This window comes from Eschscholzia californica, unplaced genomic scaffold (genome assembly GCF_041429995.1).
Source record: "Eschscholzia californica isolate CP2 unplaced genomic scaffold, dmEscCali1.0.p SCAF_2, whole genome shotgun sequence".
Taxonomy (NCBI): domain Eukaryota; kingdom Viridiplantae; phylum Streptophyta; class Magnoliopsida; order Ranunculales; family Papaveraceae; genus Eschscholzia; species Eschscholzia californica.
Window position 1 is genome coordinate 11,019,365 of NW_028238309.1, and position 25,273 is coordinate 11,044,637.

Consider the following 25,273-nt stretch of genomic DNA (forward strand, 5'->3'; position numbering starts at 1 on the left):
AGGCCCCCGTGTTACACATAAATTGTGAGAGATCCCATGTATAAACTGGGAGCTACAACATTTTGGTCAGGAGCCTTCAACCCCTCCCTTGCAGTAATTTGAATCTAGTTGGCATCCCAAGTAACATACATAAACGCTGCTTGACAAATATGTAAAATGTCAAAAGAGTAGTTGATTAAATTTTGTATATTGGACCCCGAGAATTCCATATACCCGATAAGTACTCCCTTTTTTCTTTTTTGTTACAAACGTACTCACTGCACACGGTTTGTTTTCATTTTTCAGCTCCCTTACGTCGCCTACGCTTTTGTATGGTTATCAAAGAGCTCTCACTTTCTATCCTAACTACTTAACATCTTCACCTCACCTCCGAAATCCCAGTTACCAGATATCTGCCTCTTTTCTTTTAGTTAAGATTTGATGGTCTGTGTCTAGAGAATACTGGCGAGATAATCAGAAATTTTTGTTTTGGCATGCGCTTTTCTCTTGACAATTTTGAGTCTATCTTACTACTACAAGAGGTTAATTATTAGTTTCATCTCTCATTTAACCATACAGACCATTAAGATCAAATTTTATGTCATTTTTTCAATATGAGATGTCAAAGTTGCAAGCTACAGAATGAATAATATCTTACGAATCCAAGACATCTTTTGCAATTTTTTGTTTTGTTTCGTGTTGGCAAACAACTTCCATGATGATGGATTCAAGAAGGATCATAATTCAGTTGTGGAACCATTGCTTTCTATAGCTATGCAAGTCCTCGAATTAGTGGACGAGTGGCTTGTGGTATCTAATTTTGAGCTTTACAATCCAACCCCACCCCATTAGGTAATAGAGTTCTATTTGTAAAGATACTCTGAGATGGACCTTTATGGTATTTTGGAGCAGTTTAATCATTTTCGTAGTTCCCTGATCACGAGAACTTTGAGCTTACTCGTCTAATCCATCTTTGAGACGTCAATCTATCACAAAAGAAAATAAGAATTGTTGCCGATTATATAAGCATATCCCTAAAGAGAGCTCTAAGCTTAATGCCTCTGTTATTTCAGGGTGTACCTCAACAGAACTCCAGGAAACCTACTCATTAGTAAACAAGATTTAAATAACTTTGTACTCATTTATGACTACCAAAAATTTAACAAAAATTCCACCTTCATGTAAACTGTCCAACCAGAGAAATTACTCAAACCAATGAACATTTTACCCAAAAAGCATACGAAAGCAATAATTATGAACTCTGAAATTTCATCTTTGTTGTTGGTAAAAGCTTCAGTAAGGCTATAACTAATAACTAACTATAGCAAAACTTAACGTTCATTTCTCATACCTACAATAGTTGTATCCTTTATTAATCATCAGCATTTCGTCTGATTTTCCTCTTCTTCGCTTTATCTTCCTCTCTATATCTCTCTCGCCGTTCTTCTCTCTGACGCTTCTTTGAAAGTAGTTCATCCTTTGCCTTTTGTGCTTCATGTACTTTCCTCTTTACGGCTTCCTTTAACTTTCTATTCTTCTCCTGTTAGAAATGCCATGAGAATAATATATGAGAAATATGAAAAACTGGAGACTCGGTTAATCTTACACTATAAACTGAAGAATCGTACATCACTGCTGATATAACTAAATTACAAAAAAGATACACCGCAGTTGGCGTCTCCGTCACTGGTGTGTGTTACTTGTGGACAGGAATGCAACGAGATGATAAATATCCTCATACTAATCCTATATAGAAGGAAACCCAAAAAAGTGTACCTTTATCTTTTTGATCAAATTATAATGCTGAACCAGAGCATGAGTTTTACGTTCGTGACTATCCATAACAACTGCACGTTTCTCTTCGAGCAGTGGCTTCTTCCTTGCAGGAGTGTCCTTGGGTTGTGTTTCAAACGGAAGAATCTTTCGCATGGCTTTCGGGATTACCAAGGGGTTGAAATTCCTTTTCTTTCGATCAACTGGCTGTTAACCAACATGAACAAAAAAGGATATCAACATTTGAGAAATGAAATTGTAACCTTTTGTTCAAGAAAACAAATTTGAAGGTGTCATCCATAGGTAGAGCAAAATACACAACCTTATAAAAAGAATCCTTATTAACAGGTATGGGGAGATTTTGCTCTCTCCTCAGTTCAGTTACTGTTTTCATACCCTCCCAGGTACTATCACGAGGTTGCAAGGCTGTGGTTAATGGGTTGAAGAACTGGGGCACATCAACTTGGGTCCACGCACGCAAGAAAACAATATCGCTCATCAGAATTCTGTCCTCAAATGTGCATCTAGCGATCCCTTCTCTAGCTTGACCTCCCTTCCTTTTGGGTTTATTACCAAGCTCTTCTTTTGCTGCCTGCGGAACGAAATTGAGAACAGAAATAGCGATCACACAAGTGTAAGATTTCCTGATTCAAAACAGGAACTGGTAAATGCAAGAAAGGAAAAAATCTGTGAAACATGATACGAGCAGCCATTATGGTGCGTGTGGAACTTGGAAGGATATAAATAATAAGTATTTAAAGAAGGTAGTCTTGAGAACCCACTGCAGGAGGAAGACTTGAAAGGAATGCTAGCACTGAGCAGGAAGCTAAAGAAGAAATCATCTTTATCTTTGTATGATTTCGTGTTCAATTGGGAGAGTATCTTTGCATAACATATAATCTACATTATGTAACCTGTATTCTCGGACACATTTGTTTTCTTAATCTCATTTCAAATTATTCAAAAAAATCGTAATTAGAGCCATAAAAGGACAGTTCTAGATCAGTAATCTAACAACACAGACCTGCAACCTTACTACCTATTTTGCACTAACAGGTTCCGGTTTTTGTCTCCTCCAACAGGTGGAACTGGAATCAAAGATATCCGTTCTGGTAACTTCTCAGCTTACTTAGGATATTATAATGGTTTTTAACTATGAGAAAACAGGTAAATAATTTACAGGCTTGTGCACTCACTTTTGAAAATCCACAAACCAGAGAATTTTCAAAACTTGCTAACTCCATCATTGTCCAGTACAGATATATTGAGGTACTAATATCAAAACAAGCGCAAGAATAGAATGCAAGCAACAGATTTTAACAAGGATACACATTCCTACCTTCTTAACCTGCCCCCTAATTCCACTCACAGTCCGAATGGCTGCACCTTCAAATTTAGCAATTTCAAGATCTGATGTAAACATGTCCCTGACGAAGGCAGTCTTCTTGAAGATCTTACAAGGATAACCAACAAGCTTAATCTTCTTCATTATCTTCGTAGCATGGTTAAATTCAAGTACAACGCCTGTTGCTGTAATCCTAAATGAAGGCTGCGGACCCAAACACAACGCCATTCAGCAAGCAAAACCCAGAAAAATAAGAAAGTAAGAAAATAACATGGGTTATGTTTTTATTTTACTTTCCCAAACAAATAACTGAGAAGTCATCTTCACCAAAAACAGAAGTACTTTTTTCATTGACGATATGCAATAAAAATTACACAAATGAATTGGTATACATTAGCAACAAATTAGTTCCATCACTTCATGTCTGGGTAAAAAGAATTTGGTTGTAGAAGTAATTCTTCTCCATGATTGATTGGTATGTAAGATAAGTATTAAGACTTACAAAAAAAAAGAATCTGTAGGAATTTCAGTGGACTCTAGTAAAAGTATCATTTCTCCATGTCAACGGGCAAGAATAAATTTAAAACTTCAGTTTTGTTGACTCGTTCAGATTCAATACAGTGTTCTGCGGTAATTGAGGTGAAAGCATGAAGGAGAAACACTCTTAAATAATTATATGTGCTTAATTATGTTACAAAGGAGCATCTAAGATTCCCCTTTCATCATACGAACCGGCCAATTTTAGCAGTTCAAAGTAGAAATGATCAAACCTGTTTGTTGGATACACTCTGAACAGCAATTATTCCAGTTTTCGGAGGTGCTAAAGGACCCCAAAACATAGCAAGACAGTGCATGTGTTCAGGTGTATACTTAAGCATGCGGTGCCGTCCATTGCGGTCTTCAATGGCATAAACCGGGGTAGTCTGGTATCTTCTCCACCCAACTGAAATAATAATTGGATCTCTTGTCTTCAATACTTTTTTGTGCCATCTATGTTTCTTAACTCGGGCCTAGAAGAAGTAGATTATCTCATCAGACATGGAAAGTTTTGTATATAAAGCGCAATCAACTTCCTGCTGATGGTTAATATGTTTTGTTTTCTATTACATTAGAGAAATACAAACAAGGGTAAATAAAAGTTGGGAATACTACTGTACTTCTCCAAATTACAAACATGAAAAATACGTACTGACCTGCATATATCCTACATTTTGCTCTCCAAGACCAATACCTCCAACCAGAAGTGGATGGCAAGGATCAAAATGTTCAACCATCTCATAAGGAACATCACGAATCTCCAACCTCATGTAAGTCCCAGTTCTGAAACCTTCCATCTCCACTCGAGTTGCCTCATCAAGATCATCAAGTGCAGCAATATTCTTCTGTTTCCGCAGTTCAACCTCCTCTTTCAACTGTGAAATCCAATCATTTAGCTACAACCTGGCTGAATTGCAGAATTAACAGATGTGAACAACTTTACCTTATCATAAAATCCACTATCATTAACTTGTTGTCGGTGAAACTTGGACCCTTTTTTCTCGTCAACGTCCTCATCTGCTGGGTCAGACTTTTCAAATGTAACCTTGAGTCAAGGAAGCAACCAACTAACATTCTTTACAAACAAAATCGTCAAAAATAATATGGAGCCTGTGGACTTCCAAATTAATCTGTCGAGAAGGAGGAAGATGGGATCTTAAAGCCAGAAACGATTGTTTCTATCATGATTAAATAACTTGGACGGCCCAGTATCAAGAGTAGAAATAGGTGAATATAATGACATTGAAGTGCATCTTTGGCGGTAAAAAAAAAACTTATTAAAAAGGATATTGGGCATCAAATTTTGCACGAAGTGCGAGCTTTTTGAGCCTTCGCTCCTCAGCTGCTGGGTCCTCCACTTCCATTGCATCTGTTGTTACATCAATCTCGCCATGGTTCTCATGCTTCTCTCCTGTTTCTAGATCTTCAAACTCACCATTCAAGGAATCATCATCTTCACCATTACCATCTGACGCTTGACCTCTAACGGCAGCTTTATCCCAATTTCCAGTGGTAAAACGATTACGGATACTTTCAAGAAGCTCGTCATTTTTCCAGTCCTTCAGCTCAACATGGTACATCAACTTAGAACAATCCTCAGCAGGAACATTGTTCCCATCTACTCCTTCACTGAGTTTCTGCAGCACAAAAGAAAAAGTTAATTTGATTTTAAATATGGATTCACCTGAAAGAACATACAATGACTTGTAGCTTCAGAAAATTACCTTCTTGCTCTCTCCTTTGGGCCTGAAGAATTCACCATCTTCATCACTTTCTTCACCATCACTGCTATCTTGTCCAGGGATAGAGGTTGTTGAGTTTAAAGTAGGATTTCCATATACAAGTTGCTTGAGATTTGTAGTTCTTCTCAAGACTGTTCTCTCTATCAAGGATTCTTTCCACTTGGAAGCGTTTCCCATCTCTTCTTCTGAGCATAATGCACTAATGATGTCAGAACGAGATACATTGCATTCGACAGACCAAAATATATACATATCATCATGCTCTTCACTAACTGCAAGTAAAATTCCTTTTGCCATAATTATTGCTCAAATCCATGATTAACTGGTTAAATGAGTACTCTTTACAAAAGGTTCTTACTTCTTACTCAAAATTAGTAGGCAATATAGCATTAAACCTAGAAAATATATAAAACATCTTACTGTCACTAAAAAGCTTAAATACATGGATACTCTTTTCCAGTGGTTTTCTTGGTCGTGCAGGATAGTTGTTTCGTATCTAATACTCTTGTTGGATACTTGCACTCATTCGAATGTGTATAACATGAGCAGCTACATATCTCGTAAATACTTGCACAAAACCTTGTTGGGACTACAAAATATCTATTTAAGTTACACGTTTTATGTAAAATTTAACAATGATAAATCCAAAAGTAGAAATTGTAAGTAAAAATATACGACCTAATAACTAAGACAAGGAAATACTTCCTCGCCATATTTCAGTTTAGCATTTTTTGCTAAATATATCTGGTAAGTGATATCTCGTGTTGTTGTCAAATAGAGATATCGGTGCAAAGATTCCCCGTTACACATGTAAAAGTGTGAAGGTTACATTTACAATAGCTTTGCAATAAAAATATAGAGCTCACCATCTTCTGAGTGATCCTCATCTGAAGAAGCTTCACCTGCAGATGACTGGCAATCGACGTCATCGTTGTCCTCGTCTTCCTCATCTTCGTCATCTTCCTCATCTTCGTCGTCATCTTTTTCATTAGAACCCTGGCATTATCAAAATTGCACTTAGCTTGCATGTCACAGCAAGAAGGGTGTACAGGATGATACATAGTATATAATGTCAAACAGAGGAGATACTCGTGTAGAATATCAAAGAGATTGAGAACAAAGAGAAATGTCGAAAATATAAAACAAGCTACAAGCACATGAGCTGGAACTATCACATATACACAAGATTGGTATAACAGTTTCCAAGAAGTCAACAAAAGGATAGTACTATGCATCAGTTTTTATTTTTCTACATAATTCAGCAAAAACTACAACTCAATATATAACAAAAACTAATCAGCATATTTAACTCAGTGATATGATCATGTAAGAAAGAAAGCCTTGTAATGGAAAGAAATAGGTAGGCCTGCATTAACTACCTCAAGGTCATCATGAGCAGGTATTGCTTTTCGTCTTAGCCTTCCATTGTGAAATTCAATGTGTTCTTTAACCTTTGACTTCGATTGTGTTGCATCATCCCCTTCTGAGACATCTACATCCTCAGCCTCATCATCTTCATCATCAGACCCGCTGATTTCACTGTCCTTCCCAGATTCATCTCCCGAATTTTCTGTACTACCTTCTTTAGACTCCTCCAGTGACACAGGTTTGTAGCTTTCATCATCTGATGCATTAGGAGGCTTCCTACTGAAAAGAGAAATGAAACTCTGCTCCAATTTCTCATCAATTGAATATTTCGTCTTTTGAAGTGATTTTACCAAGACCTCGCCCACATCATGGCCCTTCCCTGATAAACATAAGGATAGAAGACATTCAACTCCAAAATGGAAACTCTATTACGTAAGTAGCTGATATGAATGTATCATTTGCAGTACACCGGCAATATCTCACCGATATAGACTACTACCAAATCAATACACCAAAATAGGATATTAGAATAGTTTTCCAGAATCAGTCTTTTTACCCCTGATACATCGACCACGTCGCTTACCAGGCTACCAACCCTTGGCCGATATGGTTCAGTTTCTAATATTAACTACTACATGATTACCTAACAATGAAGAGAAAGTAGTTGCATGCTTTGAATTCAACACTCAATGGTATATAAATGAATAAGGTGTTATATGTACTCTTAGACTACTTATTGTGATCCGGACAAAACAAGGTACTGAATACCTTTCCGAACAGCTTCTCCATTGTTGTCGTCAACATTAGAAAACTGTACCAGATTATCATTAATGTCTATGTAGACACCATCCCTATCAAAGACGAGATCTCCAAGGCCAGACATCGGTGCATAACATAGTCTTTCTTTCTCCCGCAGTCCCTTCTTTTTGGCAGCAGATGGTAAAGGGCAAGGATCAGCACAGCTTGTTAAACTAGCTAAACTGTAATCTCCCACTCCAGCAATATGCACCTGTTGCAACAAATTATAAGTTACTTATCGTGAAGGTTAACAAGACAATCTAAGAAGTAGGGGGTGGCGATAAGATCAGGATTGGTTAGGCTCCCCACTGATCGAGCTGAATAACTCGGCGAATTTTCTATAACACCTGCATGTATTTTCATATACCCCTGCAATACATTATACATGCATATATATATATATATATATATACACACAGACATAATAATTCTTCTGTACATAGGCCACAAACTCCAGTCTAATCAATTGAACTCAAATTATTCAAATTGTCAACAATAACGTTGAACCTGGGGTATGCTTTGGGGTGAGTCAGGCTACCCCTGATCCCAACCCAATTTTTTATTTGAAAACTTTGAATTAATTTAAAAGGAGAGAAAGAATAAGACTGTACAAGGGAAGGGGGGCTTGCACGATTACAAGATTACATGCTTATAACACCCCCCCAATTAGACACAAAATCTAAATACGAATACGCCCTAGCCCAGCCCAGGGACCTACTCCAATGGAAAAGAACCCCCAAGTTATTTGGGATCAGGGGTGAGTCAGGCTACCCCTGATCCCAACCCAATCACCAAGTTATTTGGGTGGCTCAGCCAATCGTAACCGCTTAACTAACGATATTATTAAAATTATAAACGAATTAGATGCTTTGCCGCTACTAACATATCATGCCTTTAGACAGGCTGTGAATAGGTTATAAACTTGTAAGAGTCTTTGGACATAAGGAGTGTTTTCATTCTGTGCACCTAAACTTCTGTACAAGTATACAATCAATTATGTTTAACTTCTACAGAACCGGATTTTGTCCAGTGCTACAAAGAAACCAGATTCTGTCCAGCGCTACAAACAAGTAAGAAATTTGTAGTAAAAAGGATAAAAATGCATTTACAAAATAAATATGCCGAATCTACATCTGATGGGTTTTAGTTGTCAGTTATGACTTCATTATTAAAAAAACTACACTCCCAAAGAGTGTATCGAAGTAATTACAAATTCACAGAAACTGTTCACGTAACCTGATTGTAGAATTATGAGTAATGTACTATTTAGCATTTCGTAATCCTACACTAGGTTGCAACTTTCTCTAAGAAGATTAATGACTTAAAAGTGCATTATCCCTATATAATGACAACCAAATCGAAAACAAGTAATATTCACAAAAAATATGGTTTTTCTACATTACTGTAGGTTTGTGATTCAAGAATAAACATGCCACTTGATTTGTGGCTATCAGCCAGCACCGTAAATATATATATCAGCGTCAGAACAAGTTAACTGAAACATTTACCTTAGTTTCTTTCTTCATATTACAACCTCGAAGATACCCATATAATGTTATGTTTCGATCACATTTTTTGTTATCGTGCACTCTTCCTGGAGGAGTAACATCTTCAAATCGATCTACCAATACGTAAGGATGTGAAGCTCTCCAAGACAAAGGATGAAATTTCATAACTGAAATGAATCTCGCGAGATTGTGAACCTCGCGTTTAGGGTACCTGTTAATCATAGTGCATAAGAAACATCAGAGATAATATCCCTTGAATTTACTACTCCGGCTTTTTCTTTTCCTTCTATCAGTTTTTTTATTTTTATATTAAAGACCACTTCTCAGAAAAACTTGCACAATATCTTAATGAATATGCAACCAAGGCAACTTACTTCCCATGTAGAAGACCCGATAAATAAAACAGTTTTGCTCCTTCATATATTTCGGTCCAGAAACGATGCTTGAGACGCTGCTTAGTTTTCTTTAGTTTTTTTACATCCTTGAACTCATCAAGATGGGTAAGAACCCCCATAACCTTTGGAAACCCGTGAGTTTGCAAAATGTTAAGGAACTCAAATGTTTCCTGCACAACCAATGAATAGAGTTTGCAAGAAAAGAAAATAATGTTTAATAACAGTCATTTAGTTCAATACAAATTGCTCGATTGCATGTAGACTGAAGTTCATGGAAATTTTACTAGCGATCAGATTATCCTTCTTGAAAAAAAAGCAGTACCAACACGAAGTAAGATTTATTTATGTTTGAAAGTAAAACTGGTGGTGTAGAAGGCAGTCTAGCGACCAAACAAGGTCACAAAGGAGTCGCAAACCAAATAAAGTGGCGAGTGGCGACTAGTTAACAACACTGCGATGTTTGACTGCTAGGGAAAATAGAGCACCAGAACAGGTCTGAGTTAACGTAAAACTCTCCTTTTAGCCAGCTATCTAGATTCTACACGACTAGACCAAGCTGTCACTTAAAATCCTAAATCTGAGGATCGGGATAATGTATCATATATGACCCAAAAAATTCAAAATATCTGGTCAAAAAAATCCTTAAAATCAGAACAATCTAACGAATTTGAGATTCTCACCATTTCGAACCCGTAATTTCCATCGATTAGTAATAATGCAACATCAGCAAACTTAGCTGCATCAATCATGCCATTAACATCATTTGGGCACTCCACGAACTGTAAACGTCTTTGTTTACCTAACATAAACACATTCAGAATCATAAGCAAAGGTTTGAAGAAAGAAGATATGTCCGGCTTCATGGAACAAAGAGTGCCATGAATACTTTTGAACTAAGAAATTTCAAACCAGTGGCAATAAAAACACAATTCTTCTTTGTGGAATACTTCGACAAATTAAAACCCTCGATACACTTCACACATCAATGAACACCAAACTTGTCATATTCAAAAAAACAAACATCTAAAGAAATCTTCATTAATTCAAAAAGGATGAAAGTTGTACCTGATACTAGCGTAATGGGGCCTTTGACCTCCGTTAAATTATGCCTCGTGTAATGCTTTATAAGGGATTTTATCAGCAAGGACTTCCCAACCTGAAAACCAAACCCTAACCTCTTCAATAACTCACTCCACATTGCAGACCGAAACAACAGTTCCACTTCACAATTACCTCTAACTATGACATATTCACGTCTAAAAGGTTATCAAATGATATAGTAAACAATTACCTTAGGAGGCCCATGTACTAATACAACATAAGGAGCTGGTTCTCCAGTTGAACGATCGATAGTTGGGAGATGAAGCCTCCTTTGCTCTTTCTCAACAGTTCGGGACTGTAAACGCTTCGCTTTTGCTGACGAATTAAAAGAAAATGCCTAGAATGAAAAAACAATTAGACATCAAAATCATCATTCAATTCAACTAACAAGTATTGATAGTATATATAAAATAAAACAAAAAAAACAAACCTTTGGGTTGTGTTGCTTTTCTTGGGATATATCACGCTTCTTCTTATCAGTTATATCTTTTTTCACAGCTGATGGACCAGCTTGACGTGATCTATGTGTCTTGTTAGATTGGTTTTCCATTTTTCTCTAAAACCCTAAACCTAAAATCACAAAGAAAACAAGACAAAATTATTAAAGCTAGGAAAGAATGGCTTTTGTGCTTGAATTTAAGCTTTATAAGAAAAGATTTTCTTAATGAAATATAGAATGAGGAGGAATAGAAGAAAAAATAAAGAAGAATCAAAACTCTTCTTCTCCTACTCCTCCACTTCTGTTACTGGTTTGGTCTACCAACCTTTTTCCGAGATGTGGGTCAGATTTCCGGTGAAACTGAAGGTCTTCTCCGACGAGTGTAGAATGATTTGAGTAACGGCGGTTTGAAGTTCTATCAACACCTATCTCTGTACGTTCCTTACTAGGGTTTTACTGGAACTAGAAGAGGGTGTGAGATGTATTTGATTCGGTATAAGTTCTGGTCGAGTCTTATTGGCGGCAAGCCAGTGTTGCTTATCGGTCCGGGCTGGACCGTCCCGTACTGGTGAAGGGCCCGACCAGCCGGGTTATTTCCCGGGATGGGGCTTTGATTTGTGTTTAACTGGGCTAATCTGGCCCGACCAGCAAACAGCCGAGGTTGAACAAAAACCGTCCGAGCTTCCGACGGGCTGGCTTCCCAGCCTAATATCTATTGGATACGAAATATATGCAAACAAGGAAACTTATGCTTCTTTTGTCGCAAAAGCGTGGTCTCATCTGACCCGGTGATTAATTGTCGTCCCATCTAAGCCTCTCCTCAGCAGTCGGATAACCGGGCTTATATAAAGCAACATGTTCGCCTTAATCATCAATTGAAGGTTCAATCTCTAAACTCGGACTTTCAACTAAATTTTTTAACTACAAAAACTCCTTACGGACTTGAGCGTTAGAGAAATTTCTGAGTTTTGTTCGTTTTGTCCTAAAATCACAAGAAGCAATTGATCGTTTGGTTTATCAAATTTTCATATCTTGAATGATAACCTAAAGTCAAGTCATCAGATTAACGCTAAAAGGAGGGGCCTGACTCTAGCAAAACCCATTAACATTCAATATCTTGACCTAGAAAGCTCGATTTCTTACGGAATCTATCCCTCGCCTTACGTTTGAAACTACTTCGAATTCCCTAAACCATCACAAATAAGTTATAAATTTTCATATACGACCAAATTACCCTTTGCTAATGTCAAATTGGACTCCCCCTTATTTATATTCTCTCTAATTTTATCATTATTTTCAAGTCCTTATCTATGTTCAGATGTTTCCTGTTTTTCCTCATCTTCAAATACTTCTTGATTTTGAAAATCTTTTTGTCTTTCCGAAGAATAATGCGCAGAGGACCAACTGGCCATCTGTCAGAGGGTATCGTTTGTAGTTCGTTCTTTAAAGAACGAGACTGATGAAACTCTTCAAAAGATCTCTATTTCTCTAAAAATCCTAACATAATAATTTTGAATTTTTTCTTTCTAGTGTTTAAAATTTTTTTGTAGTATTTAAACAGTTAAAAAAAATTATGATTAGTTTTGAGTTGATTTCAAGTGGTTTTAGAGTGACTTGTAGGTAGTAATGAAATTTCTCATATTTGAAAAAGTCTAAATGCTCTGGGATAGGTCCACTCATAGATCATAACGAAGCTGTCGGACTGGACAGTCCGAGAGGGTAAACAAGGTCTTAGACTGTCTAGTTCGAGATGATTCAGATTATCCTCTCTGAGAGCTTTCTGACTGGACCAGTCTGAGAATATGATTACCCTCTTATGTTGTTCATTCCAAGAGCAACGTGTTTATAGAGCGCACTAGTCAAATATGAATGACTGTAGAAGGAGTCTTTGGGGGTGCCAATGAAAAGAAATTGGTGTGACTATAGACCCACCTTTGACTCATAATACAACAAATATAAGTTTTAGAATTGGTTTTATTGATACAACAACCTTACAACAATCATACATTTTATTATATTCTAAAATCGTGGTCATGTTTATTTATACTGTAGCTTATACCAATCATACAATAGTCTTACGACTTTCAAGATGGGACAATGTACAAAATAACGTTGGGCAAGTTGATTTTGAAAGGACGATAAACAGTCAAAAAGAAAAAAAAATTTGTGAATCATGTTGAGTGAATGAAGGAATGCCTTGAAAATAATTGGATAAACATGAAGACGACTTTAGGTATAAAAGCAAGATAAGAACTTCAACTATTTTCACGCACCTTTGTCCTATATATAAAATGTGAACAATGATGAAATTCACATTTCTCTAACTCCATGACAACTCTTTTCATGGTCGCCCCCGCACCACCTTCGAAGTCAGTAGGGGCATTCGGCAGGGGGACCTACTTTCATCTTTCCTTTTTTGCACTAGCCATAGAAGGGCGCAATCGTATGCTGGAAAGTAATACCTATCCAAATCAGTTTGAAGGTTTCCCGATCCCTCATTCCGATATCAATATTAAACATCTGCTCTTCGCTGATGATTGTATCATCTTCGGTCACAACATACTGGAGAATATTCACAATCTGAAACAGATTCTCAAGGAATTCAGCGCCGCTTATGGCCAAATGATCAATTACGCCAAATCTGTTATCGTCTTCTCTAAAAATTCTCACCCTAAATTCAAGAGAATGCTCATTCGTAATCTTAAAGTTCATCAAGTTTCAACTCTTGATAAATACATGGGTACTCGTCTCTTCATCAATAAGAACAAGAAACAAATTTTCTCCTCTCTTCTTACACAAATCCAGAAAAAACTGTCCAAGTGGCAAACCAATCTCATCTCCCAAACTGGGCGTTCTGTAGTGATCTCCTCTATAGTAGCAACCGTTCCCTGATACCAAATGCAGTGCTTCTCCATCCCAAAAGGCATAAGTAACCGCATCGAGACCCTTCAAAGGTCTTTCTGGTGGGGAAAATCCAAAACCATCCACACCATCAACTGGTCCTCCATTTGTAAACCCCGCAAAATGGGAGGGCTAAGCTTCTGTTCCCTGCACATAGATAACCAGGCTTTCCTCAGCAAGTTAGTTTGGAGGATGATTAAGAATCCTCAGGTGCTTTAGGCTCGCATTTTGAAGGCTAAATACTTCCCGAAAGTTGCTAAACCTAACCCCTCAAGCTCCAATCACTCATGGTCGTGTCCATTCGTAAACATTATGATCAAGTGGGCAAACTCATTTGCTGGGACATCAATAAAGGTACGCGAGTCAATCCATACGAAGAGTCAGCACAGTCCTTAAGGAGCATAAATGCTAATTCATGCATCTTGTTGTTTTCTACATAGTCTATTCTAGAATGGAGGTTGGAAGATATGTCCCAACTCTATAAATTGTAAGTTGAAGTTTGTCTAGGATCATCAGATTCTAATTAAGAAAAAGTTTATTTGAAGTCTACGACTTATTTCTAACCTTGTATCTCTTCGGAGTTTTCTTTAGAGTGGTGAGCTTATTCGGCCCTGTATCTCTTCGGTTTCCCTTAGAGTGGTGAGCCTTTTTGTTCTAGCTTGTGTTCCCTTCTCTTATCTCCATTGTCCGGCATCAAAGGGTATTTAAGGGAAGAAAGAATAAAATGTTAAAGTTAACTGGCGATTTTAAATAAGGGGGTCAATTTTGAATTTACAATAAATAGGGGGCCATAAAGGAAACTGGTCACAAACTAGGGGGTCAAAAAGGAAATAACTCTTTATGTTAAAATGATGTCTCCCAATGTAACCAATATCGAAGAAGACCTCTTGATTTCTGTTTTTCTTTCTATTTATTAACTCTTGTACATTCAACGAATACAAATTTAAATTGAAAGGATGAACTGAACGAAAAATTAAAAAGGGAGAACTTTTTTTATTACTTGAACATACAAATTAGGTAGGAATTCATGGGGAGATCGAAATTGAAATGTCATGTCGGAGGAAGGGATATGAGAGGAAGAGAAAGAAAATATATTAAAGATGGGGCTATTTTCATACTTTCAGGTGCCAAAAAGGGAGTTTCATTAATTTCTAACTAAATGAGAGGGTATACGTAATTGGACATTAGTGGCGAAGGGGAAATGTTAAATTCCCCTTATCTAAACCATTTAATCATTCTTTATAGAAACTATTTAATTAGGCATAATAAACCTATCATGACATAAATTGAGTGAGCATACAAAAGAATTAGGAGATAGGAGATTTACTTGTTTTCGCTTTAGACGCCCATAAGACCATAATCATGCCTCTTTATTTCGAAAGCCCAACGAGTTTATTCACCACTTTGATCAAATTGACTTCTCACAAACCCCACATATATATCTCACCATTATTGATCTCTTGTCTATGTACAAAATTCTATCTCTCTCTTTTCTTCTAACATCACCCCCGTAGTCTCATATTACAATTACTGGCTTTCTACAACAATTGTCTGGTTTTATAACTACAATTATATTATATCTATATCTATATAACAAAACACAATGTTTTGTGCTGACTGGGACAAAGAAAAAGACAAATCCGGTCGTTCGTTGGGATTTTGATAAGATTCACACCCTTTGATTTGTTACCCACCCTAATTTTTACAAATTTAATCACCCACCATATACGGGAAAGTAAATAAAACTCCAAATCTGGGACATGAGATTTGGTCCAATCTCATCATCTTGGTACACTTTATCTTCCTTCGGCCGTTATTATCCAAGAAAAGAAACGACTGAGCCTTGTCTTCTTCATGTTGGGACGTTAGAAAATTGATGGCCAAAGAAATTAATGGCAGGAGCAATCATGGCAGGAAAAATGGTGGCTAAAGAAAATTGATGGCAGTAGAAATCGATTATAAATCAACTTTGGCCTTCTTTCCTTTCTAACATAATCTTGTCTTCACCATGAATGGATCTTCAAACCCAATACTTTCACCCATCAAATCATGTACAAAGAAATCCTATTTACTTCAAATCCACGTTCACATAATTCGTACATCTCCCATTTACTTCAAATCTCAACTAATTTCTTATCCTTGATTGCTCTATCCCCCTCCCAAGATATCAACTATTCAACTCAAATTTTCTCTCACTACAATACCATGATCAGAGCTTACTCCCAGAGGGAGTAGTTCCCCTGAGAAAAGCTTTGATTTTTATAATCAAATGTGAGAAAAAGGTATCTATCCAAACCCCATTTTTTCCTCTTTTATGCTAAAATCATGTACTAAAATTTGTAGAATTTTAAGAGATGGGCAAGAATCAGATAGTCAATTACGTACTACATTGATGAGTTTTTATGCAACTTGTGATAATGGAGTTGATGCCTGTAAATTATTTGATGAAATGACTGAAAGAGATACTGTTACTTGGAATGTTTTAATTTCTTGTTATACTCCTAATGGTCGAACTCGTGATGCCTTTGAGTATATTTGATTTTATGCAGAAATCTGAGTTTTTATGCAACTTGTGATAATGGAGTTGATGCCTGTAAATTATTTGATGAAATGACTGAAAGAGATACTGTTACTTGGAATGTTTTAATTTCTTGTTATACTCCTAATGGTCGAACTCGTGATGCCTTTGAGTATATTTGATTTTATGCAGAAATCTGAGTTTGGGTCTGAACCAGATGATGTTACATGTTTGCTTCTCCTCCAAGGTTGTGCTCACTTGGGTGCATTATTATTCGGCGAACGGATTCATAAATATATTAATGACCATGGTTATGGAGATGCCGCTAAAATTTGTAATTCGTTAATAGCTATGTATTCTAGGTGTGGATGCTTTGATAAAGCATTTCAAGTGTTTCAGGGGATGCCTAATAAAAATGTGGTAACTTGGAGTGCAGTAATTTCGGGTTTGGCGATGAATGGCCATGGTAAAGATGCTATTGAAGCTTTTGGAGAAATGCGGAAAATGGGTATCTCTCCCGATGATCAAACTTTTACGGGTGTACTTTCAACTTGTAGTCATGTCGGTTTAGTCGATGAAGGTTTGGATATATTCTATTCTATGAAGGAAGTTGGAATATCACCAAATATTCATCATTACGGGTGTATGGTTGATCTTTTAGGTCGTGCTGGTTTACTTGATCAAGCTTATGAGCTTATAACTTCAATGGTGGTTAAACCAGACTCAACGATTTGGAGGACTTTACTTGGAGCTTGCAGAATTCATGGTCATGTTTCACTTGGGGAACGAGTCGTTTCCCATTTGATCGAGTTAAAAACCCAAGAAGCTGGAGATTATGTATTGTTATTGATCATTTACGCGTCTGTTGGGGACTGGCAGAATGTAGCTAATGTGAGGAAGTTAATGAAAGAGAAAGGAATTCAAACATCCCCTTATTGTAGTACAACTGAAAAACATCTGAGAAGGCAGTGTATGTGGACTTTTCATATGAGAAAGCAGTCTGAGGTTTGAAACCGCTCATACCCTCTCATGTAAGAGTGTAGTAAGTACGATCAAGTTACAGATTTGTACATAAAGCACTTCCATTCTCGAAGTATCACTAAATGTGATTTTAAGCAAGGGCTTTTCATAGATGTAAACCATCGATTCTATGTCAAAAACAATCATTTCAACGACTCAGTACATACAACATTATTCTCAAAATTGCTTTATATGTGTGAACTTGAACTCATGTGCCTCATCAATGAACGATTAATTATCACTTCTCACTTTTAGACCCTTTTGGATTGGCCTAACATGGATCAAGACATTGATTTGTTTCTCATGTCATATAGGTTTAGTTTGTCCTTCTATTTATTTTGAGGCCTCTGATTATCTTTTTTTTTTCTGTTGTTGAAGAACCTGTGATGATCATACAAAATTTTGTATACATCTTTTACTCCATTCATTATTGATAATAATAATAATACAAAACAACTATCAGGCCTCTTCAACAAAAATTCGTATTATTATTTTTATTTGTGAAGGCAATAGAGTGAACATTGACTGGGTGTATTTATGTTTCTACGTTCTTACGTTGTGTAGTAAATGCTTCATACAAATATATTGTGTGGGATCACAATCTTTAGTTTCTTTTTCTCCATCATCAGTGTGGTTCCCAAAGTTTGGTCGTTCCCAATCAAGATTGGTTTTGTTGCTCGTCTTGGGCATCAAAGTTTGGTCGTTCCCAATCAAGATTGGTTTTGTTGCTCGTCTTGGGCATCGGGAGGCTGGCACCCAATCTCCCACTGCTTTTTGTTCTTTCTGTCCAGGTGGTTTTTGTTCATGAAGATGTCTCTTGCCTATTATTATTTGTTATTGTTTCAATCTTAAGTTAAGAGAAATTTATCTTAATCTCATATGAAGTTAGATCATAATGGTGGATACCGGGATTGTGAACCTCTCTGTAATACGCAACTTCCATAAAGTGATTAACATATTCGTTGTGTTTTTTGTTAAATTTTAGCCATTAGATCTATTACCTACCGAAGAAAATGAAAATTCATTCACTCTCTCATTAAAATCTATTATGCAAACTTCGTTCACCCATGATATCATAGTCGTCCATCTCGGTTTATTTTCAATTGTGGTCTTTAGATCCGTATATCTAATTACAACACTAATTACCTGAAATAATGTGGGAGTTTAATGGTGTATTGGGAGTTAAAATTCTTTTCCAATTAATTCCATACTAAATGACCATTTTTGTAACTCTCCGTTTGACACAACCTATCCTTTAAATCTTATCTTTTACTCATCTTCTCAGTCATAAGGGTTGCTAAATGTAAATTGGGCAGTAATACTCCCTAGACTCTTGGCCTCCCCGCTATCCTTATTACTCTCAACTATACACTCTTGGCCTCCCCGCTATCCTTATTACTCTCAACTATACACGACTCTTGTGCTCGTGACGTTTACCTTCTCTACAATTGCATGGTTGAGTTCTTTCCTTTGACTTATCAAAAATTATGGATATTGGTCTCAGGGCAGTTGGTCGTATCTATATCTTTTGCGTTTCTAAATATTATTTTGGTAAGCTCTTCCTAAAAGACTACTAAATGTAAGTACACTACTATCTATCTAGAATTACGAATTTAAGAAGATTTGGTTCTAAATAATTAGTTAAAATCCTCACTTGTATCTTATCTAATAATTTCGTCTGAAGAGGTCTATAAATATATTTCGTATCTATGGTTCTTTCTAACAACTACTTGAAGGTTTGTATCTTTGTTCTTCAATTTGATCATCTTTAGTTCTCTATAATTTGCGCATTTATCTTTCCATGATAACAGGTTGACTTCATCTTCCTTTTCACCAATATATTCAAAGGCCGTTAGAAATTCTATTCAAGTTTTCTTGACAAGACACTTTCTCAAATTTGTGATTTTCTTCGCAGAGTTTGATGTATCCATTGTGTAAAGAAGTTACACACTTCATAAGATTGTAAGAATACTGAAAGAATTTTTTTGTCAACTCAAAATTCACATTTCAAGTGATCTCGAATCTTCTTTTCTTCCTATTTTGGTTTCAATATATGCCGGTAAAGGGAAAACCGATAAAAAAGTAATAAAGGTATTTGTTTTTTTTTTTGTCAAAAGGTATGTGATTTTGAGTTATGGAGTTTCTAAGAGCGTGGACTAAATTTTAGTTAAGACTCTTACTTTTAAAGTAAGAAACATGTACATCATGTATAAATATGTGCATAAGATGGTATGATAAAATGTTATGGTTCAAATATTTTACTTCCAAGTAATTATTGGACCATCTTGGATTTTAAAAATTTGTTGTCTCCTTAAATAATGATTTGTCAAATTTTAATAATTTTTCATCTTTTAACTCATTCCGGTTGGGTGCTTATAATTCTAGATATTTTCTCATTTGTTAGGTTTTTCTTATCTACCGAGGACGAAGGCTTTCTCCCTCTTTTATTTGTTAGATGTTTATATCAACTACCCCACAAATTTCATTCTTATAACAAAGAGATTTCCACGTATTGGTTTCAACAAAATTATTAGTTTTAGAATGGTCAAAATTTTCTCGATTTTCATCCAATAATCTTCAACAAGAAGAATCGATCAACCTAAGAATTTCTTGATTTTGATGAGTTTCTTGGTTTTTATTCCGTCATGTTAGGCCTCTTATAAAGAGATTGGATCAACCTCAGAAATTCATCAGTAGGTGCCTTGGGCAAGGTGTTCTAGAGATTGGAAGTGTTAGAGCTAGAAGTCAATGTTATTCTTTTAAAAGGAGATCTAATAGTTGTAACCAAAATTCTATTTTTGCACCATAAAGGTCATTTATTTCCATAACGAGTAGTCAACTATTTTATGATGTATAAAATATTCAACAGAATCCACCGTGCCGTAGGCAAGGGTCTTACCTAGTCTATATAACAAAACACAATGTTGTGCTGACTGGGACAAATCAAAAGACAAATCTGACCGTTTGTTGTGTTTTTGATTTCATCCCACTTCTTTGATCTATTACCCACCTTAAAAATAACAATCTATGTCACCCGCTAAATGAGAGAAGGTAAATAAAACTCTAAATCTGGAATGTGAGATATGGTCAACCTTCCTCATCTTCGCCCGTTAGAAATTAAGCCTTGGCGCGTTATTTCCTTCAGTCTCTCTGTTTACCGGTTACAGTCTCTTCCTCATTCATCTCTTCAGAGTTCAGGCGTTACAAAATTTAGGTCTTGAATAATTGAGATCAGATAACTGTGATAACAAAAAGTTAATTTCTTCATTCAAAATCAAAACAGAAAAGTCTTGAATATTTCTCTAGGTTTCTGGGTGTTACCAAACCATCATTCATCCCCAAATCTTCACGGAAGAAATTCTCACCTAGGATTCCCAAATCTTCATGGACCGAAAGAAAAATCAAGCTGAAATGCTCACAGAAGAAATCACACCTTCTCTTTAACTGAGAGCTTTCAACTCAAGTAATTGTTTGAATGATTATATGTTCCCATTTAAAATGTGATATATGGTCTTTCTAACGTGTTTTAAAACTGCACGGAAGATGTTTGTGTAAATGCACATGATGAGATGTTTGGCACTTTGGTGTCCCCGATCTTGATCAATTAGTGAGGTTGTGAGATGGGTTAGACCAAAACAACACATGTGTAGTCATTGGTTTTGAATTTCTTAAACTCTGGTCCATTTGTTAGTAATTGATGCACCCGAAAAGGTTGCACACCCAAGCGGAGGTATCAAGTAGTAATTCGGCAAAGCCGGGATCGATCCAAGGATAGGAAGGTAGCTTGGATATCGAAGGGTCTTATCCCTCGGTCTAGATATTAAAAGCTAACTTAGACTAAATAGGAAAGGCAACAAAGATAAATGGGGGTTTTAGATTGAATGAGAAACAAAACAAGAAAACTAGTAAAACTAAACTAAACAGTAAAATTAAACGGGCGAGAGAGATTCGAGAGAAGTGTCGGAGGACAAGAGTCGGGAGACGGTAAGACTCGATTCAGGCAATAAATAAGTGAGAGAGGTGTCGAAGTCCGGGAATCCATAATGATAAAGCTACGACTATATGTAGTCCGATTTGATGTGTCGAGGTACAATCGATATTCGACTCCTAAAGTAGATGTCTCTAAGTACCATGTATATCCGGAGATCATACTTAGTCAAACAAACATCATAATTGGTTAATCCCGAGTCATCGAAAGTGTCGTCTAGTCGCCTAACTATGTGAAGTGCATGACAAGACACATGAAATTATGACTTAGACTACTATCGATATCGAATACTTCATTTCGTCTATTAACTATGCGAAGTGCTCGACAAGACACATGAAAATACGATCGAAACGATAATCGAAATAAATGAACATCAATTTATAATCCAAACATCAAATCATATTAAACATAATCACGAATTCATCACATTTCATCTCATATAATCGACACACTAAGGTTAGCTAAACATGGTGATTGAATAAGAAATGGAAAGAAAATGATGAGAGAATCCCCCTTTTTCGATGTGGTTCGAGGCTAAGATCGTCGGAAAATATTAGTCTTTAAGGTGCAGCCGATCTCCCCTTAGCAAATTTCTGGGTTCCCCATAGCGACCACCATCATCTTCTCCATTTAGAACACAACCTCCATTAAAGCTAAACCCTAGCTTTCTCTCTCTAGCAATCTTCAACCAAAATCAAATCAAACCACATGGGAAGCTAGATGAAGACATGGGGAGTAAAAGCCCTAAGGTTTTGGACCAAGAAGGTTGCCGGAACACCTAGCAAAATCCGGCCAAAGAAGTAAGGATTCCGGCCAACCCTAGATCCGGTCAAATGCTCATGCATCCGAGCTGTCCCGTGCCTTGTCCGAGCAGCTGCCGTGCTCCATTGAAGGTCCGAGCTGCTGTTAATGGCAGCCCGAACAGCAGCTCCCGTGAAGCACAGCCCGAGCAGCATGTCACGGAGTAAAGTTTTGGCCTATACTTTAACACCGTGCGGCACTTGTCTTAGCACAAGTCTAAGCCTTCTCCACTAAAATGCCTAAGTAACCTTGACTTATTAGGCAAGTTCTAGCACTATGACTCCAAGAAAAGGAAGCTATCAAAGTATGCACAAGTTTGAGAGAAGAAGATCTTTGTTGATGAAACTTTAAAGATTACAAGAAAGCTTTTGGGCACGTCTCCCAAGTCACTCAATCTCTCTCTAACACTTCTTGAATCCTTACTTGGATGTCTTACAAATGAGGGATGATCCCCTATTTATACTAGTTCCTATATACAATGGATGGCTAGGATTTACCCACATGTAACACATCTAAGGGTGATGAAAATCTCTAGATTACTTGGGCTCCAAGTATCTCTAGGAAATATCTCCTTGCCAATCTCTAGAAAACTCCTTGGGCTGGGCCAAAGAGTGCACAAAATGAGGCATCCAACTATGCACAAAGCTGCCTGGCCCATTCTTGCTGTTTGGCTAAGTCTGGATGCTGTTTGGGGCTGCTGTTGTAAGCTTGAATAGTTGCTGTCCGGCCCAAATAGGCTGCTGCCTGGTGCTCAAAAATGGGTCAAAATGAGTGGGCTGTGACATTCTCCCCCACTTAAGCCGCGGACGTCCTCGTCGCGATATCTTCGTGGTACTTGCCAATAAGGTCCTTGTGTTGCCATAGGGTGTCTTCATGCTCCCAGCTTGCTTCACTATCTGGTAGCCCCTTCCATCGTACTAAGTACTCCTTGTAGATGCGCCCGGCTCTGGAAATCCGCCTATGTGACTCAATGCTTTCTACCTCTTTGTCAAATGAGGTAGTCATAGTGACAGGTGCTCTACTGCTTTGGCCTCTGGTTGCATCTTCTGGATCTGCATGATACGGCTTTAGGCAGCTCACATGAAAGACGGGATGGATTTTGAGATGTGCTGGAAGCTCCAACCTATAAGATGCCTTCCCGACTTTCTTAAGTATAGGGAATGGTCCCTCATACCTCCTGATCAGTCCCTTGTGTACCTTCCTAAGGGACTTGAACTGATTTTGATTGAACTTGAGCATTACCAAGTCCCCATCCTGAAATTCCAAAGGACGCCGCTTTTGATCGGCCCATTTCTTCATCTTCTTGGCTGCCTTCTCTAAGTATGACCTGGCAACGTCGAGTTCCTCTTGCCATCCTTTGGCAACTTGATAAGCTGCCGGGCTAGCTCCTCCATACCCACCTGCAACAGTATGGGGGGTAAGTGGCTGCTGGCCGATAGCCAACTCGAAAGGACTATGCCCAGTAGATTCACTCCTCTGCAAGTTATAGCTAAACTGGGCGATGTCCAAGAGCTCCACCCAATTCCTTTGGTTAGCGGTCACAAAATGCCTCAAGTATAACTCTAACAATGCATTGACCCGTTCCGTCTGGCCATCGGTTTGAGGATGGAAGCTCGTAGAAAAGCTCAATTCCGACCCAAGTAGCCTGAATATCTCGGTCCAAAACTTCCCGGTGAACCTTGGGTGTCGGTCGCTTACTATGTTGGCTGGAACACCCCAATACTTCACGACATGCTTGACAAACAACCGTGCTGCCTGCGCTGCTGTGCAATCAACTGGGGCAGCTATGAAAGTTACATATTTTGTGAATCTGTCTACCACAACTAGAATGGAACCCAAACCATCAAGTTTTGGTAAGGCAGATATGAAATCCAAGGAGACACTTGCCCACGGTTTTTCTGCAATGGGAAGTGGCTCTAAGAGTCCCGCCGCCTTCTTCTGTTCCACCTTATCTTGTTGACATATGAGGCAGGTTTTCACATATGCATCTATGTCATCCTTCATCCTGGGCCAATAATATTTAAGCTCAAGCAAAGCCATGGTTCTCCTTTGGCCAGGGTGTCCAGCCCACTTGCTATCATGGCACTCCCTCATGAGTGCTCTCCTGAGATCACCAACCTTTGGCACATAAAGTTGGTTCCTCCTGGTGAAGAGAAGACCATTATACATCATGAATTTCTTGGTCTTTCTCTCTAAGGATGCCTGTATAAGTCCCTTAGCATGGGGATCTTGTTGAAGACCCTCTCTAATCCGATCCAAGATGGTAGAGTCCGGCTTACTAACTGTGGCATGAAACTCTATGGATGCAAGTTCAGCTTTCCGGCTTAGTGCATCAGCTACATTGTTGGTGCGTCCGGGCTTGTACTCCATCTTCATGTCGAATTCGGCCAAGAAGTCCTGCCACCTTGCTTGCTTGGGACTTAGCTTCTTCTGAGTTTGGAAGTAGCTTGTTGCCACATTATCAGTATAGACGGTGAAGGAAGTCCCCAATAGATAGTGCCTCCAAGTCCTTAGACAATGCACTACGGCTGTCATTTCCTTCTCTTGCACCGTGTACCGCCTCTCTCGTATGGCAGCAAATGGTTTGGCAACTTAAGAACAGGCTCCTTTATTATTGCATGCTTAAGATCATCAAAAGCGGCTTGGCACTCGTCCGTCCACGACCAAGCATGGTTCTTCTTTAGAAGATCCGTCAAAGGGGCGGCCCTTTTTGAATACCCTTCAATGAATCTCCTGTAGTAGTTCACAAGGCCCAAGAAGGACCTAAGCTGAGTTACCTTAGTTGGCTCCTCCCAACCCTGGATGGCCTGCACCTTCTTGCCATCCATCCAAATCTGCCCATCCCCGATCCAATGTCCAAGAAAGGACACCTTGCTAGAAGCAAATGAGCACTTCTCCCTTTTGACAAAGAGAGAGTTTTCCCTTAAGGCTTGGAAGACAGTTCGTAGGTGGTCGATGTGCTCTTCCATAGTCCGGCTATATATAACAATGTCATCGAGATATACTACTACGAACTTGTCTAAGTATGGGTGGAACACCTTGTTCATCAAAGTACAAAAT

The 25,273-nt window shown here is 37.8% G+C and overlaps 1 protein-coding gene and 1 pseudogene across 3 annotated transcripts; one reads left to right on the forward strand and one right to left on the reverse strand.

Annotated features, from left to right (window-relative positions):
- Positions 1 to 1,100: 1,100 nt before the first annotated feature.
- On the reverse strand, positions 1,101 to 11,687 carry LOC147556175 (P-loop containing nucleoside triphosphate hydrolases superfamily protein). 2 transcript variants are annotated; one of them, XM_086663965.1, is made up of 19 exons: positions 11,311 to 11,687; positions 10,977 to 11,116; positions 10,737 to 10,883; positions 10,511 to 10,601; positions 10,126 to 10,244; positions 9,425 to 9,615; positions 9,051 to 9,261; positions 7,513 to 7,753; positions 6,756 to 7,123; positions 6,243 to 6,372; positions 5,359 to 5,561; positions 4,925 to 5,271; positions 4,578 to 4,674; positions 4,291 to 4,509; positions 3,868 to 4,107; positions 3,092 to 3,301; positions 2,075 to 2,344; positions 1,756 to 1,959; positions 1,101 to 1,519 (listed from the first exon to the last, which is right to left on the reverse strand). In XM_086663965.1, the coding sequence occupies exons 2-19, from the start codon at positions 11,094 to 11,096 to the stop codon at positions 1,352 to 1,354; spliced, it is 3,576 nt and encodes a 1,191-aa protein (XP_086520091.1). In that variant the 5' UTR covers positions 11,097 to 11,116; positions 11,311 to 11,687; the 3' UTR covers positions 1,101 to 1,351. The 2 variants fall into 2 exon arrangements, with proteins under 2 accessions (XP_086520091.1, XP_086520093.1); XM_086663967.1 differs by having other exon boundaries at positions 5,359 to 5,558; positions 11,311 to 11,493.
- Positions 11,688 to 16,015: 4,328 nt separating this feature from the next.
- On the forward strand, positions 16,016 to 17,579 carry LOC147556176 (pentatricopeptide repeat-containing protein At3g47530 pseudogene; annotated as a pseudogene). The gene is made up of 2 exons (XR_015234105.1): positions 16,016 to 16,168; positions 16,597 to 17,579. The product of XR_015234105.1 is annotated as a pentatricopeptide repeat-containing protein At3g47530 pseudogene (transcript).
- The last annotated feature ends 7,694 nt before the right edge of the window (positions 17,580 to 25,273 follow it).